The following is a 19994-nucleotide window of genomic DNA, read 5'->3' as shown; positions in this document are numbered from 1 at the left end:
TGGTAGGTTTTGGTTTTCCGTGTGGATTTGTCCTGTCCAAGGCCCCCTGATGGGAACGAAGCGTTTCAGTTTTAGTGAAACACCCTCTGCCCTCCTGATCCCCTGCCTGCCCTGTGCCCTGCAGACCCCTGCCTGCCCTGCCTGCCCGTGGCCCTGCTCACACACAGCTTCTAAACGGAGTCAATTCACCAGAACCATCCTCAGCAGGGAGGGGGTCCCTGCCTCTGCCACCCCTCGGAGCCACCGCACCAAGGAAGGGATTCCTGGGGCCAGTCCCAGTGCCAGTCCCCTGTGGCAGCACCACAGCAGGACACAGGGCAGTGGCAGCGCCTCGGCCATTCTCCGTGTACCCCAGGGCGGGTCCAGCAGGGCCTTTCCTGGTTTGGGGGTTCCTGATGCACCAGGGCACATTCTGTGTCCCGCTCCGAGGGCTCCAGCGTCTCGTAGCGTCTCTCCTGTAGTTTAGGGCTGTATTTACACACGACCATGTACCAGTGTCCCCCACCCCCAGCATGTCCCCTGGAGCCCAAGGGGTCCTGTCCGTCCCTCCCGGGCCAAGCCCGTCCCATCAGATTCCTGTGTAGCACCGACCTTTTGCAGTACACTTGAACCTTTGTATCCTCAAAAAAGGTAATTACTGTATTTAATTTCCCGTTATTTGATGTGTTTCTATCGAGTGTGTTTTATCTTTTATGGCTTTAAATTGTGGGAGAGGAGGGAGACAGAGCAGGAAAGAGGGGGCTGTGGATTCCACTGGTGTGGGGACAGATTTGGTCACCACCTCTGCCCAAGGAGCTGCTCTCCTGGTCCTGTGTTGGGTTTGGGGCTCAGCAGCTGGAAATGCAGGAGCTCACAAGCCTCTGGAAGAACGTCAGTGCGCAGGGATGGGGTGGGAAAAAATTTCTTTCTTCCTCATGACTCCTGGCTCAGCTTCTCCACCAGTGCCACCGGGAAGATTGTCACCATCACCATCACCCTTACACAGTGCCACGGAGCAGCGGCGGGGCCGGAGACGGCGCCAGGCTGGGGAGGGGACCCTGGACCGGCTTCAAAGTTCAGGGACAGACAGGGACAGGCACTGGCTGCTCCAGGGACACGGGCTCACGGCCAGGCAGCGCTGCTGGCAGTGCAGCCCGAGGCAAACGTGCAGGTGCCTGCTGGTGCCAGGGTGCACCGGGCATCTCCAGCTCTGCTCGGTGTTTTGGGAGGGTGTCAGGATGCAGATGGGAGATGCCCAGGCACAGGAATTGCGACAGCCGCACACTTCCCGGTCACGGTTTGGCTCTGTCCCAGTGTCTGCAGCCGGTGCTGCCCACGGTCACGGGCCAGGAGTTTGCTGAGTCCCTCTTTGGTGGCTCCAAAGGCCGGCAGTGTCATCTGGAGCTGGCACCAGCCCGATGCTCTGGTTACCAGAGCCGGGCAGCCGCCGGTGCTGGCGCTGTGCAAACACCACCGGGCCAGGGCCAAAGGTGGCTGCAGCCAACACAGACAGCCCAGAAATCTGCTGGCACGGCAGAGGGGCCACCACAGCAGGGCCAATTCCAGTGCTCCCAGAGCCCAGCCCCACGCCCTGGCCCTGTGCTGATGGCTACCAGGGCTAGCCGGGCTTGAGGGGGCGGGGGGCAGCACCACCCCCCAAAGCACCGTGTGGAGCCAAAGACTTTGCCTGGCCTCATTCCCACTTGCTGATCCTGACCAGCAACACGATAACAACAGAGTCCTGCTCTGGGAGTCCTGGGGCTGCCCCAGGGTCTCAGGGCTGGAGTCCCACAGCCCAAGTTGCCTGTGGCCTTGGGGAGCTGCAACCTCCTGGTCCCAGCAGCACGATGGGGACAGCAGAGGCACCTGGATCCCTCAGGCAGCAGCTCCTGAGCCCACCCTGCAGTGCTGGGTTGTGGCTGAGGGACTGGGGTGACAAAGCTGCTCCTGTCTCCTCTCAGAGCCCCATGTGCTCCCCCCGCAGTGACCCCAATATCTGTTTTGGTCATTGCCAAGTGTGGCCGCAGCTGGACCCACTCCACAGCAGAGGGACTCTGCCCTGGGCGCATCTGCTCTGCTGCTCTGGAGCTGAGTGTCTCCGTTGCTCCATCCCTGTGGTGCCTGTGGCAGGATAAATGTTCTACTGCTCTACTGGAAATACCCCTGGGAGGGTTTGTTAACAGGGGGGCCAAAATTAAACCAATGCAGAGGCACCAAATGAGAACTAAGGCAGAGAAAAGCATGGTGGCTTCAGAGCTGCTTTCTGCTCTGAGCTACAGCTCAAGCTGACCCTTCAGCTGCTGCAGATCATGGCAGCATCGTCTTCCTCACGGCCCTGCCAATTTACGTCATCTGAGATTCCGGCCCAAATTCAGGCAAGTCATTTCCAAAAACCCGATGTTTCACTGTCATGAAAATGTCACCATTTATTTCCCAGCTCCGGCAATGCTGGGAGGTCGAGCCCTGCCCGCAACCCCGCACTGCGTAAAAGGGCAGGAGAATTTCCCAGCACCAGGAAAAATGCGCTGCTCTGTCATTCCCGCCTGTGGATGCTGCTTGCTCCTTGAGGGAGGCAGGTTTCCAGTTGGACTTAGTCATTTTATACACTTTGATTTGCAAAGCTGATCTTTGTGCCACTCAGGGGGTGATTCCTCCCCCAGATTTTCCCTCAGGCAGCACTGGGGTGTCAGGGCTGAGTCCCCAATGGTGGAAGCTCAGCTCAGTTCAGCTCCATGAGCTCCCTCAGCCCAGACACCCCAAGAACAGGGGACCTCGTGGCTGGCAGAAATCCCAGCCAGAGCATTGTGGTCCTTCAAAGCAGATGGTCCAGCTGAGGGACAGTGGTTCCATAGAGAGCACAGCTCCCATCCCTTCCCCAGGGCAGCCAGTGCCCCATGGAGAGGCTCAGAGGAGCATCTCATCCCACCAGAGCTGAAAGTCTTCAGCTGAGGCTCCCGATGTGACGGTGCATAACAAAAAAGTCTAAATACACGCTGTTGCCAAAATGCAACCCAGAAGCAGGAGAAGGGGAGCAGAAGAAGCTCAGCAGAGTGTGAGCAGCTGCTGGCCCTCAGCATCCCAGGGCTCTGTCCCTACAGGCTGGGCAGGAGCTGGCGGAGCAGGTCGATGACAAGGGACACAGGCTGCACGGTGTCGTACTCCGCAAACAGGTGACAGAGGTTCTCCGAGTCTGTCTGGCTTTTGGCCACGAACCCAAAGATTCTTTGAGAAAGAAAAGAGGCTTATTCAGTTTGCATCCAGGAATCTGAAGGAATAGGCTGAAACCAGCCCAGCCACAAAGCCAAATCCCAGTTCCAGCAATTCCACCTTGGCCTGCTCCCCAGTCACGTTTCCTTGGAAGCCAAGCAGCCGGGAGGAGCATTTTTGGCAAGGCTTCCCCAGCTGTGAAAAGATTCTTGAGCACAAGGTAGAGCCAGATATAAATTCACTTCCTGAACCCAGCACAAGTCCCTGTGAAGGCTGTGGGATTTGGACTGGGGGTTCTGCATGAGGGGATGTGGAAACTGGGCTCAGCCAAACCTCTCATCCAAACCTACAGAGCAACCCTTCCAAAGCTTCACCCATCAGTCCCACGCCTCATCCTGCCACCATGGTAACTTCTATCACATCCCCTCCTCATTTTTAAGCTCTTTCTTTGCTGCTCTGCAATGCAGCCACTTCCCAAAGCAGCATAATTCCCCTGGATTCCAGCCCCCCACTCCATGTGGGAGATCCCTGCTCTTACCTGGAGGACTTGCAGTACTTCTGCCACCTGGGGGAAGAACAGAATTGGAGTTGCTCAAAGGCTGATGTTTAACTCATTCCATCAGCTGCAAAGCCAAGGGTTATGTTTAGATCCACCCCAGCAAGGTGTGCCCAGGGCACTTTTATGGGATTTGGGGTTTGAAGTGGTGCAGAGGCACTGGGAACCACAGGGGAGGGGGCACAGGGGTGGCTCTGACAGGCACGGCTGCCCAAAACTCACTTTCTGTTCTCAGGGTCCATCCCACAGAACCTGATGGCAGCCAAGGGGTAGTGTCGCCTGAAGAACACCCTGGAAGAGGAGAGGGAATTGTTAGGAAAGGGAAGGGCCTCAGCAAGGACACCAATTTGCAAATCCAAGCCCTGTGGATTTGTGGGAGACTGACGGTCTCAAGGCATCCCAAAATCCCAACCCTGGGTGCAGCTGGTTCCTGCATCCCAGCAGTGCCATAAAAACACTGCACCCTTGTTAAGGGATCAGGTCCATCCCTGGGTGGTGACATGGTCCAACCAGGGCAGGTTTTCCTGAGCTGGGAGGTGAGGAGGGAGCTGCCTCTCCATGAACCCCCCTTGGCCCATCCAAGCTCTTACTTCCTCTGCACGTCGGTCAGCGTGACGCCCTGCTCCGTCACCCTGAAGTGCACCAGGGTGGGGGTGGGCAGCGTCTCCAGCTCCAGGGTGCAGGAGATGCCCTTCAGGATGGCCGGGGCTCCTGTCAGCGTCTCCACGTTCACCGAGTTGAGGTACAGGACGTTGCACACTGCAAGGACAGCACAGGGCCTGGCTCAGCGCGGCCGTGACACAGGCCAGACCCAGGGCTGGGTCCCAGGGGTCATCCTGCAGATCCCTCACATGGATCCGGGTCAGGTTTGTTTTGACGAAAATGAAAAGATTGGGTGACTCAGAAATTCTTCACTAATTTAGTTTGGTTTGCTTTAATTCTTTGCACTAATTGTTGTAAAAGTCAAAGTATTTAATTTCCCGTTTCTAAATGTCACATTTGCTGGGTTTTTTTTTCTGTTTATTACATATTTCCTTTAATGAAAAGCAGAAATACCCCAAGCTAATGAAGGGCTGACAGCCAACCTAAAACATGACATTTCAGGCTGATTGAGCTGTTTAAAGGGCTGTTCTGGGTCAAACTAAACTTTCCAGCTTGCCAACTGATTTTTCAGAATTTCCAGCAAAACAAAGCAGTCTCCAGCTCCCCAGCCTGTGTTGTGACCCGTCCGTGTGGTCTCCTGCCCTTCATTCTTTGCTCTCACCTGGAACCCGCCCAGGCTGAGGTGCACAGACCCTTCCCTGTCCTACTCTGTCATTCCCACATGTGCCCTATAAGAAAATTTCACCAGTCCCTGACTGCCCATCCCTCTCCTAAAGGTCCAGCTGTTCCACACCCATTGAAGCTCATCAGGAGAGAGGCTTAAAAATCAGGAACTCTTTAAAACTGTGGAACCTGGGGCTCTTTTCTCAGCCTCATGACCTCAAGAACTGTGTTTTCAAGCAACTTGAGGACCCAAAGTCTCCTTTCCTTAAAAATATCAGGCTCCCTTTCAGCCCAGGAAAAAAAATCTGCAGAAATCCTGCAGCTATCTCCAGCCCCAAGGGGAAGCTGGAGGGGGATGCCACACCAGCAGCCAGCACTGCACAGGGGTGATCTGCTGCTGTCACAGCGTGCCCAAGGCCCCAGCTCCTGCCAGCTGGGCTGTCCCCAGGGCCAGCAGCCGGCTCATGTCCTCACCTGCAGTTTTCCTGGCCAGGGACAGGGCAGGTTCAGGAGCGCAGTCAGGGCTGTCCTCTCCATCAGCAAGATCTGCACAAGACAGGCAGGAGCAGTGATGCCACAGGCCAGGCTGAGCTGATCACCTCTTTGGCTGTTCCTTATCTCACAAGTAGCTCAAAGGCCCGTGACCACTCTAATTGCAGGGGTTTAGAGCAGTAATTAACTTAATTGTCCTTCATTTCCCTCTCCGGGCTCTGTTCACCTCTGATCTAATTCCCTTGCTCTCTCCGCATCCCCATGGAAAGGAGTCACCACTGTCCCATCCCCAGGTCAGCTCTGCAGGTCCCTGCTCCCCCTGCAGCAGGGGAGCAGCCCCTGGCAGGCACCGGGGGGGGCTCAGACCCCTCCCCACAGCAGGACCTCGCCCACCTCCCGGCTCGGAGCCTCCCTCCTGTCGCATCTCCTACCTCGGGTGGGGATGCTGAGCTTGCAGGGCAGTGCCAGCGGGGTGATGGAGTGCTGGTAGACGAAGGCAGAGAGGCTCCCTGCAACCAGAACTGTGAGTTGGGGGGGGCTGTTGCCTGGAACCCCCCTGCACCCGTGTCCCAGGGAGCTCATGTTCCTGCTTTGGGAGGTGCAGGCAGGACCTGGGGCTGGGGGGGTTTCTGTGCTGGCAGGTGTGCAACACATTCACCCAGTCCTGGCTGGTGCTTCCAGGGGCTTTGGGAACAGCTCCTGGGGCTGCCAGGGCTGCTGTGGGCAACAGCACCGTCCTTACCAAAATACAGCTCCTCGCTGGCACCCTTCAGGTGAACCCCTTTGGTGGAGGACTCGATGAGGAAGTGCCGGACGAGGTCACTGCTCTCCTCGCCTGCCAGAGGAACCACAATCAGCACCAGCACCGGCCCCATGCCACTGTGTCACCCCTGGCCCCCCCAGAGTCCTGTCCCAGGGCATCACCAGAGCCACTTTGTGGCATCATTATGGTGCCAGCCCCTGTGAGAAGTGGAGTGGGCACACACAGACACTCTGCCAGCACCTCCCACACACCAGAGCCCTGTGGCCTCTCATCTGGCTTTAGTTTGGGTAGTTTCAGTTAAACCCTTGAAGGAACCCCCCTGTGCACCCCCGTACCTGTCTGGCTGCCGGAGGGAGAGCCAGGAACCTTCATGGCCAGTCCGAAGGAGCCCCGGAATGAGGTGCTGTCCCGCACCAGGAACGTGCCCGGCTCCTTGTCCCTCAGCAGCTGGATTGCTGTCAGGGCACAGGCAGGGGCTCAGCCAAACACAGCTCCCCACGCTGTGCCCTGGTGCTCTGCAGGGAGTCCCTCCTTGGCAGCAGCAGGAAAAGCTCTGGAGCGTGTGCCAAGGACACAGACATCCCTTGTGTGGCACCTTGGCTTGGTCCCACGGGTCCCTGCAGTCCCCAGGACACTCAGCCCCCGCCCAGGCCACGCTGTGTGACAGGCAGGAGAAGCTTTGCTGGGCTTGGAGGACATAGAGGGGCCATGGCACAGCTCTTGTTTCTGAGCTGCCCCTCTCAAGCTGTGAGAGGGTCCCTCCACACTCATCAGCCCCCAGTAGCCTTTGACTTGCCCCCACTGAGTCCCCACAGGGACACCGGAGAGCTCCGGGGACAGGCCAGAGCCCGAGGGGGGTCACACCCATAGAGCCTTTCCTGCCTCACCTCGGTCCCTGCTGATGCTTGGCTTGAACCAGTATTTTGATGTGTCCATCACAAACTTCATGGTGGGCTGCCCAGCCTTCAGGGGACCTGCAAGAGACCACAGGATGTCAAGGCTAGCAGGAACCTGAAAGACCTCCAGAGATGGCAGAGCCCAGCAAAGACATTTCTCTCTCAGGGTGGCCAGGGCTGAAGGCTTTTCAATCCTTTTGAATCCTTTCCTCCCCACTCATCTGAACTGCTCGTTCTCCATGTAATTATCTCTCTTGGCAGGCTGTGATGTAGTGCAGAGAGGGTCACATGGAATCCCCTGGCAGTGCCAGCCTGCCCAGCCCTGCACAATCCACTGGACCATGGGACTTACAGCAGGATCTGACCCACACACCCTCCTGCTATTCCCATAAGGATCCCAATTAAAACCCTCTGCCCCGAGAGCTGCCTCTGCTCATCTCCTCCAGAGAACAATAGCCCCAGTGTCTGCCCTTGAATGAGGGACCTTGTGAACCCTGGTGCCTTTTGGTGTCCTCAGAGCAAACGGGAACCCCAACCCCTCCTCCCAACCCAGCCTGGGTCTGCAAACAGGCAGGGCAGGACAGAATGATGTTTCTCCTTCTCAGGTGCTATAAATAGGTGCATCTGCATCTCCTGAAGGGAGCAGAGCATTCCTGGCTGCTGAGCCCACGTCCCAGGACACCGGTGGGCAGAAAGCTGTGCCTAACCCTGAGGCTGGTGACCACCCAGACCATGGGGAGACACAGCAAGGAGCTCCAGCGAGGACCTCTCATCCTTTGTGCCTATAATCCACAGCTAAAGCAGAAGGAGAACGGTGTTTGCTGCCCCTTTCCCAGCAGTTTTGGGGTGAGCAGCTGCTCCCCGGGACTCACTGTCCGAGAGGCAGCTGAGCGCGGGCGCTGACTGCGCGGTGTTCAGGCCACCGAGCCTCGGGGCCGGGCTGCAGCTGGCCAGGGGGGGCTGCGTGGCAGAGCTGGGGGGGGCTTTGGCCAGTTGTGGGGGTCCATCTCCTTGTTCCAGGCACCCGTTCACCAGCAGCACCGGGATGTCGGCCGAGGAGGTGAGGATGGAGGGGGGGCAGCTGCTGGCCTGGCCCTTCTGGGCCACGGAGCTGGGGGAGCTGCCTGCCCGGGGCTGGGGGGAGCTCTGGCCAAAAGCCTCCCTGGGGTGAGACACGACGGCGCAGGAAGGGGAGCAGGGGCTGCCCAGGGAGCTGGCGGGGGACAGGGAGGCAGCGGCCGAAGCATCCGAGTCCTCGTTGTGGAGCGAGTGGGTGCTGCTGCAGGAGGGAGACAGAGCAGAGATCAGGGGGTTGTTCACACACAGAGACCATCCCAGCCACTGCACCAGCCCTGCAGGGCATCATCTCCCAGCCCGAGGAATGAGGCACTGCCCTGTGCCCCTTCCAGCAGGCACGGGTGGCATTTACCTGCCCAGGATGTAGCTGGTGTCAGAGCCAGGGCTGGTGGAGAGCTGGGACACCCAGCTCCCCCTCTGCTGGGCCCTCAGCACCTGCACGGGCTTCAGCAGGTTGTCAGCACCTGGGGAGGTGCTGAGGGCCCCGGGGCTGTGGGAGGCTGTGTCCGTGTGTCCTGCCAGGCACTGCCAGGCCGTGCTGGTGCTCTCGGATGCTTTGCTGCAGCTCAGGGTGCCCGACTGGGGACTTGGGGGTCCGGGTGGGCTGGAGAAAACCACGCTGTCACTGGTGCTGTATTTGCCTCCGAGCGCCCCTTTTTGGGGCAGGAAGCTGTTGTTCTGAGGGGACCTGGAGAAGGGGGTGCCCGAAGGGCTGGGGGAGCCCTGTGGCAGGTCGGGCCCCATGGCTCTGCCCGGTGTCAGCTCGATGTACTTGATGTCTGCAGAGAAAGAGAGGAGGTCATGAAGGATCTGGTGTGCAAGCTGGGCTCCTTAGCAAAGCTCTGTGAGGAACACGTGTCTGTTCTTCCTGCTGGGAATTTTAGCCCCATCTCTGCAGGGCTGGGGGTGCAGCACTACCCTTTGTTGAGACCCTGTGAAGGCTGATTCCCCACAGATCCCAAGGTGAAGTGACCCCCCCGCTGCTGGCAGGCTCCCAGGGAAGGGGGTTACGTGCGGTCACGTCTGGCTGCTCAGACCCCCCTCGCCAGCATTACCCAGCCAGGACCTGCCGAGACCTGCAGCCAGAGGCGGGTGTTCCCTCCAGCAGCTGCTCTGTTTGTACCTGACTCAAGAGAAAAACACCTGGCTGCTCCCCCCGGGGTGACGTCAGGAGGGGAGGGTGGCCCTGCACACCCTGGGCGGAGGAGCAGGGGGATGTCACCTGCCCCCAGGTACAGCTGGGCTGTGGCAGTGAGGCAGTGAGGCAGTGGAAATCCACGTGGGACAGGAGCAATTACAACATTCTTGGTGTACACCACAGGGCACAGACCCGGGCAGGGGCTGGCTGCTCCCTCCTCCTTTCTCCACCCTGCCCAGATCTCTCTAGAGAAGTCACTTCCCAGGCAGTCTCTGTGTCCTGCTGTGGGATTCTTCCTTCTCTTCCCTTCGTGCTCAGAGCCAGCCCTTCCACTTGCCATTAGTGACACGGGAACACACCTGACAGCATCTCCTGTCCAACACCCTCAGTGGAACCTCACAGCCAGCACCAGCGGTGCCTGGTGCACGTCAGGTCCAGGCTTCCTTGGACAAAGCCAGCATTTCTGGCTGAGCTGGAAGAGGATTTTGTTTTAAAAAGAGACACTCAGACTCGATTTGAGCGCTTGCAGCAATGGCAGATTCCTCACATCCCAGGGAAGCTGCTCCCCTGGTTAATCACTTAATCACTCCAGGGCCAGAGGTGTGCACCTCCCTTCCAGTCTGGACGTGCCCAGCTTTGCTTTCAGCGCCTGGTTCTTGCCCTGCCATGGAGTTCAGGAAAGTTGCCCTTCTCAAAGGTGTTTCTCAGAGAGGGAAAATCCTTTATGCTGCAGCAAAGACAAACTGCTCTGACAGCCCTGAGTGCCCTGCCTCGGGTCTGACAGGTCCTGATGGACCTGCTGTGCGGGAGCTGCTGGCCCTGGCTACTGCAAGCAACACCTGAGCTCTGGGGCACGGAGCTGAACGAGCAGGAAAAGCACAGAAGTGACTCCCTGAGCCCCTTCTCTGTGCCAATCCCAGCACGAGACTGGATAAACACGGCCAGCCACGAGCACCAGGGAGGCACTGGGTGAGTCAGGAGGGCTGGTCCCCAGTGGGGACACAGCTGGATCACGGCAGGACAGAGCCAGAGCCTTGCTGCCAGCAGCAGCTCCTCCAGTGCCCAGACCGGGGGCAGCTCTGTGGCCACATGTCCTGGTACCAGTGCACAAACCCTTGCAGGGAGCTGGCCAGACGCTTTTTGTCAATGTCTCCCCAAAAGGAGAAAGAAATAGGGATTTTAATTGCTCTTTAAAGAACTGACAAGTGTCTGTGCACCAGGCTCATGAGGCCTTTTACCTCCTACTTCTCCGCCTTTGCTCCTCTTATCACCTGTGGTTAAACCTCAAATATTTGCTCAAGACCTTGGCAAGTTTTCCAGCATCAAGGAGTGGCAAAAGTGCCACAAAGACGGAGCCCAGATGTCACGCAAGCTGAGATCTCCTTTTCCTCTAGGAACTAGAAGGATCCAGAAGGAATAGTGCCTCTCATGATCGTGCCTCCTGTCACTGCAGCAGTTCAGATTGTGCTGAGTTGGAAGGGACCCATTTGGATCGAGTGTCATGTTTAAAGCTTCCTCATGGTCTCCACTAGACAAGGACAGGCCCCTCTCGCCTCTCTTGGGCACCATCAGTCCCTGCCACCCTCACATCAGGGCACAGGCTGGAGCAGGAGAGTGAACAGGGACGCTGCACTATGGAGGAAGTTTGTGTAAAAAGCCAAGAGCTGTTAAAAGAAAATGAAAGCTGGAGTGAGGCTTTCCCCACTGAATTCGTGGCCAGCTTTCCAGATGTTCAGTTCCACGCTTGGAGCCAGATTCTCCAGACCACTAGCACGTTACCTGTGGAGCTGCCTGGGGCTCCAGACCCCGAGCAGAGCACGGAGAGGGGCAGTGGAACGGGTCAGGCACTGAGCAGCCAGAGCTGGGTCTGCACTTTGTCACAGTATTTTATCTGCAAGGCCGCCCTGTCCGTCCCAGCAGGAAGCAGGGACACTGTCTGCTCTGGAATTGCCTGGTTCCTGCAGTGCTGCTGCCTTGCTGCAGCACCAGGAACCTCACACCCACCTCATCCTTCTCCAGCCCTGCCATCCTTATGTTTGCATCAGGGCTCAGGGAGAATTAAAATTTTTTTTTTGTCTTTAACATCCTCACATTTGACCTTGCTGTGAAAAGAAGCCTGGGGACTGATTGTAGAGATATTGACCATGTGTAAAACAAGGATGGGCAATAAATCTTTTGGGAAAAAGTGGGACTGGAGGCACGTGAACCACCCTAGACCTGTGCTGTCAGCAGTGCCAGCTCCCCATGTGCTGGGGCTGCCCTGTACACAAGGTGTTGAACACCTAAAATGAGCAGGAGAGCCCAGGCAGGAATACTCGGATCAGGAGCAGCTCACAAATCAGAGCCTGGGTTGCAGGGATGACAGGGAAGGGTTGCACAAGGGGTCACATAAGGCACTGTGAGCAGAGACAGGGCTGGTATGTGCTCCTGGTGCCTTGCCTATGCCAGGTATGCTGCCTGGGGAGCGCACAAGCCCTGGAAAAAGAAGTTCCCTGGCAAAAGAATTGGGAACACTTAAATGGGATGGTGCAACACTTGATACCTTAGCCCAGGGCTGTGGAAATCTGGCTGCAAATCCGTGTGCTCCCACAGGTCAAGTGTGACCCTGGGAAAGGTTCTGCTGTCCTTGAGGGGAACAGGGTCCTCACTGGGCATCCAGAGCCCAGGGGCAGTCACTGGTGCTGACAACTGGGATTAGAAGTTTTCCAACAGCTGCAAGTCCCATTTGTAATGAGAATTGTTTTCTTCAGACACAGGGAAATGAACATCAGGTAGAATTAAAAGCTGCTTTCCCTGTTCCTTTCTGGATGCCTTTGAACTGTCTGGATATGAGACATGCCAAGAGTGATCAGACCAGGGCTGTGGAAGCACTGGAGTCAGGCAGAGCTTGGATACACAGCCTGTCCTGCTCCTTAATATGGAGCCCTGACGTCAGGAAACACTGATCCCCCTGGGGACAGTGGGCAACGTCCCTTCCCTGGTGCCCATTTCCAGCCTCCCCAGGAGCACAGGACCTTGTGTGGATCCAGGGGACAGGGGTGTGCCCAACCCCTTTGGCCCAGGCTCTGATTTTCACCAGATGGGAGCTTTGGAGGCTCCACAGCCCGAGCGCTGCCATTGCCTCACCTATTGCCTCTGGCTCCTGCTTCTTGGTGGCCGCAGCATCACCCTGAGCAGCAGGCTGGGCTGCATCCTTCACCGGCCCACACGGCAGCGGCTGGAAGGTGGGATCGATCTCTAGGATCATCTGGTTGAGAGTCTCTATGGTTATATCCAGGGAGGGAGACACCGGCTGAGCCTCAGCGTCCGTGCTGGTGCTCCCCTCCTCCTTCGGCTGGCACGGGGCAGGGGGTCTCTCCAAGGAGGAATTCTGCTGGCCTTTCCCCGTGTGAGCAGCTGCCTGCTCTGGCACGGGCTGGGCTCCGTGTGCCCTCCCGCTGGGGAACAGGCGAGCCTTGGGGTGCAGCACGGACGGGGGGTCAGTCCAGGCCTCGGTGGAGTAGTAGACGTACTTGGCCGGCAGTGCGGAGCAGCCCGGGTACCCCGCCGGGTGCAGGCTCTTGCTTTCCTCCGGCGAGGAAATACACACAGTCTGTCCAACACGCAACACGTGGGATTCTATGACCTGGGACATGGTTTGGTTTTCCGGTTTCACAGCTTAGAGGCCAAGGGAAACCTCCTCCTTCTCCTCCTCCTCCTCCTCGCCTCCTTCCTCCACCAGGGACCTCAGACCCCGTCTTCAATCCAGTCTCCAGCGGAATAAGAATCTGAGGAATGCAGAGAGGAGTGGTTACACAGGCATGCCCCGGGCAGGAGCAGACTTCAGCGGAAAAGTCCATAAAAACCGGGATTTGGAGAGAAAGCTGGAATTCAGCTCATATGAAAACAAATCACCCTGTCCCGCTTTTCCAGCCCCTCCAGCCTCTGCTCCCAGTGCCACAGCGTAGCTGGGCAAGCACATGAAAGGCTCATTGGCATCAGCTCTTCAGGATTCAAAGGCATAAAGTGGAATCCTGGTTTTATTTGCTTATTTTCTGGATAAAGAATGAAATGAAGGCTCTAGCAGCCTCCTCATGGGACCCTGACTCCCCGAGCCAAGGACAGCCAGCAAGCCTGGAGCCCTGTGGGGCAGAGAGCTGGAGCTGCCTGCCAGGGCAGTGTCCTGCAAGAGGGTGTACAGCTAATCCAGGATTTGATTTTCCTGGTACAACACAAGTCTGGAAGCCTGCGGACGTGGCTGCTGCCTCAGTGGTGGTGCTGCTCGAGGAATCTGACTGCAGATACGTGTTGCATTCTCTCTGGCTTTGCTTCAGGCAGAAAGCGTTTTTTGTTTTTATTCCCCATTATAAACCCCTGTGGAATGAGGTTGGCTTCCCTCAGAAGTCTGGGAAAAAGGGTCTCAGGACATTGTTTGGAGGTGTGGGAGTTGTCCTGCTGCATCAGCAATCAAATGGGGTTCCCCCAGCTGTTGCTCCCGCTGCTTGGCAGGAGCTGTCCCTCAGGTGCCACCAAACACTGAGGGACTTTCACTCCTTTGGTTTGGGGTGAGGACAGTGACCCTGCACCCCTCTGTACCCGCTGTGCCAGCCAAGCCTGGCATCTCCATGCTGGGGACATCCAGGCCCAGCACAGTCCCTGTGGCAGCACCACACCGTCCTCTCTGGCCCCTAGGGAGGGCAGCACTGGTGAGGACCACGGGATATCCAGAGATCCAGAGCCAAAGCTTTGCTGGCAGCAGTTAATGCCACAGCTCAGGGCTCCCTCCCCATATCCTGTGCGGATTTGGCACGGGACACTCACAAACAGAGGGGTACACTTATTAAAATATTTGTCCTGTCCTGCACCAGTCTCCAATGACGGACTTATTGACTCTCTTATCCTGGGCTGATTAACGATGGAGTCACAGGATTAGGAAGGAGACACGTTGCTCCAAGGCAGCCGGTCCCTGAGCCCCGTGGGCGCGGGCAGGAGCTGGGCTGGTGCCCTGCAGGAGCTGGGCTGGTGCCCTGCCTCACCGGCTGCAATCAGTGACTAATTGCCCTGCCAGGTGTTGAGAGCAGGAACGGAGGGTGGCTCAAAACACGGCAGCCATGCCCTGGGTGAGTTATATAACCCGGGAGAAGCCTCATATCTTGCTAGAGAGACACTCGGAACAACCCAAGCTCACGAAGTTTAGGGGATTAGAAACAAAACATCGCTGCTGTCTCATTATATAACCCCGGAGAAGCCCCGTGTCTCTCTAGAGAGACACCCAGAACACCCCGAGCTCATGAAGCGTAGGGAATTAAAAGCAAAACATCGCTGCTGTCTGCTCTGCTGTCAGCACCCAGCCCCGGGCGAGTCACGGCAGGTAAAGCCTCTATCCCTCTCCAGGGCTTCCGAGAGCACTGAGAGCTGCAGGAGTGAATAGAATAAATGCCTCAACCCCATTTACCTTCCTGTCAGCCCAGCCCCCCCGTGTCTCCTGAGCCTCTGAGAGGTTCCAGGTACAGCACTGGCAGAGGAATGGCTCGGGAGCAGGGCTGTGCTGCAGGAAGGGCAGCACCTCTGGAGCCTGATTTAGACAGGCCCAAGGCAGACCTGAATTGTTGCTAATTATTCCTAGAGGTGGGAACCTCTGGGAATTTGGGGCTATGCTGTTGGAGCCAGGTCTGCCCCAGTTCCCAGAGGAGGAGGACTGAGTCTGGAGCCAGTGATCCCTGTGGAGAACCAGCTGTGAAGGGATCTGCCAGAAACTGGGGGGCAGGTGGGTGAGGGGCTGCAGGTAGTGGGGTCCCTCCTCTGACTGCAGCAGTGCCACAGCCCACGGTGCCTTCCCCTTGGTCAGCACCAGCACCTGGCTCTTCCTTGGCATTGCCAGACCTCAGCCCCAGGGCACAGTGGGTGCAGGAGCAGGCTGGGACCCAGCCCCCCCTTCCCCTTTCCTGGCTGGCCATGCCAGGGCTCTCTGCCCACAAGGTTTGTGTCACCTCAGGTTGAGTGACAGCACAACTCTGCCAAGGGGTGCAGCTCAGAGCCCAGGTAAGCAGATGCCCACCTTGGGAAAGCCCCCAAGGTCTCCTGCCCTGGGGCACCGTGTGCCACAACGCCGCCAGCTCTGCGTGAGAAGTGCAGTGTGGTACACGGCTCGGAGGGAGCGCTTGTTAAATATAAAAAGAAGAGTCATTCCAGGTCAAAAACACTAGCGAGATGGAGTGAAAATTGGATTCTCCCCTGGGGAGAAGAACTGCCTGGCTCCAGTCAGCATCCACAAGACAAGGCTGGTTTTAATTTAAGTAGGTACAGAAATAACGTGCAGGATGCATGAACCAGGGCTGCCGGGGCCTCCAGGAGCATGCACGCAACAGCTTCCCTCCTTTCTTGTACTCCTGCCCTGAGTTTTTGATCTTTCTCATGTGTGATGCTGCCAGAATTAGCCTCCAAACCTCATTTCTCCTCCCTTCCCTTCTCTGGGTTGAAGTGAGAGGTCTCCCAGGCTCCTCGCAGGAATTTTGAGCCTGGGCTGCAGGCTCTTGTGCCTGGAGGAGCAAAGGAGAAGGGCTGAGGTGAAGGAGGGGAATCACAGGGTGGCTGCTGGCCACCAGCATGGCACGGGCAAATGCTGCCCACAGACATCAGGGAATGGCACACCCCATGCACAGGCCCAGTGAGGGCTGGGCAGGGTCTGGCTGTGCCCCTCGGGCAGGAAAGAGAGTCCAGGCGTGGGCACAGGTAGGAGCCTGTGTCACACATACCCACACCGTGCCATGAGCCGTGCCAAGGGCCCCATGGCAGCAGCAGGGTGAGCTCTGGGACAGAATCAGGGCAGCCCTGGCAGAGGGAACCCAGCACTGCAGCCATGCCCAGACAGGCTGGTTCAGCCAGGCCTGGGAGATGGACTGGCTGTATGGAAACTCCAGGGAAGGAGAAATGTTGTCTCAGCTAAGTCAAGGCTAGCACAGAAAGATGGAAATAAGCTGGCACAAACACAACCAGACTGGAAATGGCAGAGTTTCTGCTACTGGAAGCAGACTGTGGCACACAGCTCTCTCTAAGCTGGAGGGGACAAGTCACAGATTTCACATGCAGATGGACACTTAGTCCTCAGTGAGAGCAGTACCAGGAGAGCCAGGCTGTGGGTCAGTCCTGGCAGGCACCCCCGCGGTGGGAAAAGGAGCTGGGCTGGGGGTGCCAGGACTGGCACGGAGCAGCCCGTGGAGCAGGAGGTGGGTGCCGTGCTCGGAGGGCTGCGGGGCGCTCCCGGGCGCGGCTGCGGGCAGCCGGGTGCCCCGGGGCCAGGGCTGTGCCGACACACCCCGGCTGCTCGATAACCGCTCTGCCCATCCCAAACCAGCCCCGCCGGGCACGGCTCAGCCCCGCGACGCCACATGGGATCCACACGGAGCAAAGTCCCTCCCGCTTCCTCTGCGGGAGCTCGGGGAGCCCCCTGGGACCCCCAGCCCCGAGCCGGCTCTGCCCTGGCACCGTGCGGGGCAGGGGAAGGGCAGAGCATCGCCGGCAGCTGCGGGCTGGGTGTCCCAGCGCGGTTATTTGGGGCTCGGACATACGAGCCTGTGTCCGCGCAGACCCCAAAACAGCTCAGCCAGCTGCCCAGCCTGCTTGTTTTTCCTTGCAACGTGAGCCCTGGGAGCCTCCCGATGACAAGCCTGTTACACATCCCCTCGCCAGGAAGGGCAGAGGGAACTGCTGGGACACCCAGGATTTCCAGCGCTCATTACGCACAGTTTAATCACTGCGAGGGCTGCGGGTGACTTGCCTGGATTAGAGGGGCATGCTGAGGGGGTTGAGAAAGAAAGTTCCCATGGTTATGCTGTGTTTTCCCTGCAGAGCAGGGAGAGCCGCGGTATCACATGGCAGATATTAATACAGCCCAGCTCCGGGGGGTTCCAGCACCTGGTGCCCGAGGAGGGGCTGCCCTCCCAGCCTGGGGGAGTCGGTCAGAGCCTCCTCCCTCGCTCAGACATGAGCAATTACGAACCTCAGCAGCGAGGGAAAGAAGCGTTTATGAAATCCCAGACAGCATCTTGGTCTCTGACCAGCCCCCGGAGCCACGGGATGAGGCAGCACCGCATGAGCGGTGCCAGAGCAGGATGTTTTGGTGGGGCAGCGAGAAACCCTCCAGTGCAACCCAAGAGCATCCACAGCAGGAGCCACTCACCCCCAGTGACCCCCCTGCAGACCCCCACCCCCCCAAAGTGCTGCTTGTTTAGCAACATTTCAGAGTTCTGGAAGGGTCTCCAGGCTTTTGGAGGAGTTGGGTTATTAGGAATGTTGAAATCGCTGCTCCAGCAGCTCCCCCTCCCACTGCATTACAGCCTTTTCCTCTCCTGGGACAGCTCTTTCCCCTCTGGCAGGAGCTTCTCTGGGTACAAGAGCAGCACAGAGCTGGTCCTCATTTCCAACAGAGGTCCCAGCACAGCAGGAGAAGTTTCCCCTCCCCTCTTTGTGGGTGAGCAGTTGACATGGGAGGCTCAGGGACAACAGTGTCTTTAGAACAGGGTGTCTGTCTAAAAATAGGCTAAATGAGCAAATCCTAAGAATGTTTGAGATGAGTTACAGGAACTAACGAGCTCCTCGGAGCACAAGCCAGGATGTTTCTTCCCTGACACCATGGGAACATCTCCCTCCAGCCCTTGTGGGACTCGCTAGGCAGCATCAGATGAATGTGCAGTGTAAGAGGCTGTTCCCCTGCATTTCAGGGGTGCCAAGGGGAGGGAGAGGGTGGCAGCTGCTGCATGGGGGGCTCTGCACACTGCAGGTGTTTCAGAAGGGCCCCAAACATCTGTGCTGGCCTGGGCACATCCCCTGCAGTGCACAGTGCTGCACCCAGGCCTGGAAACCTCATGAAGCACCAGAACGTGCTTCAGGCCCTTCCCTCGGGTCCAAGCAGTAGAGGTGGGACTAGATTAATTTCCTCCCCTCCCCAGGCTCCATTTTCCTCCCAATACATCTACCTACAGCAGCAGCAGATCCAGGCACTCCCACCTGGAGCCCTGGCTGCACAGCTTCTGTGCCATCCTCCTGATAATCCCTCTCCTCTGACACAAGCATGGAGGCCCAGAACCTGGTTTTGGTTTCACAGCTACTGACCTCATTCCCAGTGCTTTGACCTTCCTGGCTGGCTGTGGCTTAAGGTTCAATGGCACCACAATGCCCTGAGTAACTCAGAGCCCCATACAAACCTCTGCCCCCACATTGCACTTTTATTGCCTTGAATTCTCCACAATTCCCACAGCACAGCCTCCCGCAGGGAGGAAGGAGACACTGGATCATGCACTGGAGCACACAATCCCAGCCACTTCACCTCAGCTGAGCTCATTTGAGGCAGTGGAGGAAACATGCACTTGGACACATGCACAGACAACAAACACCACTGGAAATCTTAAATAGGCTTCAAAAGGATAAGAAAGGTAATTGCTCATGTCATAAACCCCGTGGACTACTGAGAAATCCTCAGAACCTCATATGCCTAATTCCACACCACTGCTCCAGAATTATCCAGCAGCCTTCCCCACCCCAGCTCACCACCCCTCAGTTTCTGCCCCCTGGCAGCACTGCTGGGGCAGGAACAACCACGTCTTGTCTTATTTGAGATCCCTGAGGCAGATTCCTCCCAAGGCAGGAGAATAACCCCAGTTAAACGCAAAGCAGCAGCAAGAAGAGTGATGGAAGGGAAAAATTGATACGAACTGCACGCAGCATTAGCATGAGAACTGAAAGAAGTAAAGGACTTGGAAGAGGCACAGCAAAGGTGGAGATGGGAATCGGCACTGGAGGTACCTGGGCTGCAGCGGCTCGTCCCACTCCTGCGCGGCTCCGCTGCAGCACCTGGAGCTCATAAACCACCGGGGTGGCTCCTGCAAGGCCCGGCTTCTCCGGGAGCTCGGATTTAACGGGAGCCCGGTCCCTCCCACCTGGGCCGAGCTTCACCGCCCCTCTGCGCCCCGCAGGTGCGGTGCGGGGGGGAAGAGCCGGCCGCGGGCTCTGGGCTGGGAGCCGGGGCCGGGATGCCCCCGGAGCACCGGCACCGGCACCGGAGCTGCGGGCACCGAGCTGCCGGCCAGGGCTGCCTGGCAGCCGGAGCAGAGCAGGGTGATCTGCTTGGGGCAGGTGAGGAGTTGGTGTACAGCTGCCAAGAGCTGTGCCTGCCCCTGCATCCCCCTGGCAGCAGCAGCAGCCCCAGCCATGGCACTGTCGGTGGGGCAGCACCGGTGGGGACTGTGCTTCAACCTTCAGCCGTGACAAGAAATGAAGAGGGAGCAACAAGCACAGACTCCTTTCTGGGTGAAGCATTGGAGTTGAACTCCTCTTGCTTCTTTCCGGGGGTACCAGCTTCTCCTGAGTGCTGCAGGCAGCACAGACACATTTCTGGGAGGAGCAGCAGACTTGGGGACAGCCTGTTCTGTGTCACTGCCTCGTGGCAAAGGTGCTGCCTCGAGGAGGGAGATTGGTTCAAAGGGAAAGGCATTTATCAGTCTGGTTAAAGGGCATCTGTCGTCAAGGGTCTGCCACGCCGTCGTCACCGCGCTGTTATCCCTGGTATATTACAGGGAGAACATTGAAAAACATATTGAAAGGTAACCGTGTCTCAAACGTGTGTTTGCAGTGTCCAGCCCAGAG

General features: G+C 57.8%; 1 protein-coding gene across 3 annotated transcripts; it reads right to left on the bottom strand.

The window, feature by feature from the left end:
* Positions 1 to 2379: 2379 nt before the first annotated feature.
* On the bottom strand, positions 2380 to 19251 carry TNS4 (tensin 4). 3 transcript variants are annotated; one of them, XM_030256183.4, is made up of 13 exons: positions 19155 to 19251; positions 12501 to 13141; positions 8589 to 9015; positions 8032 to 8438; positions 7151 to 7237; positions 6599 to 6718; positions 6243 to 6335; positions 5932 to 6009; positions 5483 to 5554; positions 4333 to 4501; positions 3965 to 4033; positions 3725 to 3751; positions 2380 to 3201 (listed from the first exon to the last, which is right to left on the bottom strand). In XM_030256183.4, the coding sequence occupies exons 2-13, from the start codon at positions 13006 to 13008 to the stop codon at positions 3072 to 3074; spliced, it is 2187 nt and encodes a 728-aa protein (XP_030112043.4). In that variant the 5' UTR covers positions 13009 to 13141; positions 19155 to 19251; the 3' UTR covers positions 2380 to 3071. The 3 variants fall into 3 exon arrangements, with proteins under 3 accessions (XP_030112043.4, XP_072775167.1, XP_072775168.1); XM_072919066.1 differs by lacking the exon at positions 19155 to 19251 and having other exon boundaries at positions 2941 to 3201; positions 8032 to 8435; positions 12501 to 13113; XM_072919067.1 differs by lacking the exons at positions 2380 to 3201; positions 19155 to 19251 and having other exon boundaries at positions 3721 to 3809; positions 12501 to 13113.
* Between the last annotated feature and the right edge of the window lie 743 nt (positions 19252 to 19994).

This window comes from Taeniopygia guttata, chromosome 27 (genome assembly GCF_048771995.1).
Source record: "Taeniopygia guttata chromosome 27, bTaeGut7.mat, whole genome shotgun sequence".
NCBI classification, from domain to species: domain Eukaryota; kingdom Metazoa; phylum Chordata; class Aves; order Passeriformes; family Estrildidae; genus Taeniopygia; species Taeniopygia guttata.
The sequence above is the reverse complement of the archived record's forward strand: the minus strand, read 5'-3'. Positions and strand labels throughout refer to the sequence as shown.

Excerpts from the sequence above, each read along its gene's own strand:
- TNS4 (XM_030256183.4), bottom strand. The coding sequence starts at position 13,008 with ATGTCCCAGGTCATAGAATCCCACGTGTTGCGTGTTGGACAGACTGTG. Across the intron at positions 8,439-8,588 it reads ACCAGCTACATCCTGGGCAG|CAGCACCCACTCGCTCCACA; the intron begins GTAAATGCCACC and ends TCCCTCCTGCAG. Across the intron at positions 4,034-4,332 it reads CTGACCGACGTGCAGAGGAA|GGTGTTCTTCAGGCGACACT; the intron begins GTAAGAGCTTGG and ends CTCCTCTTCCAG.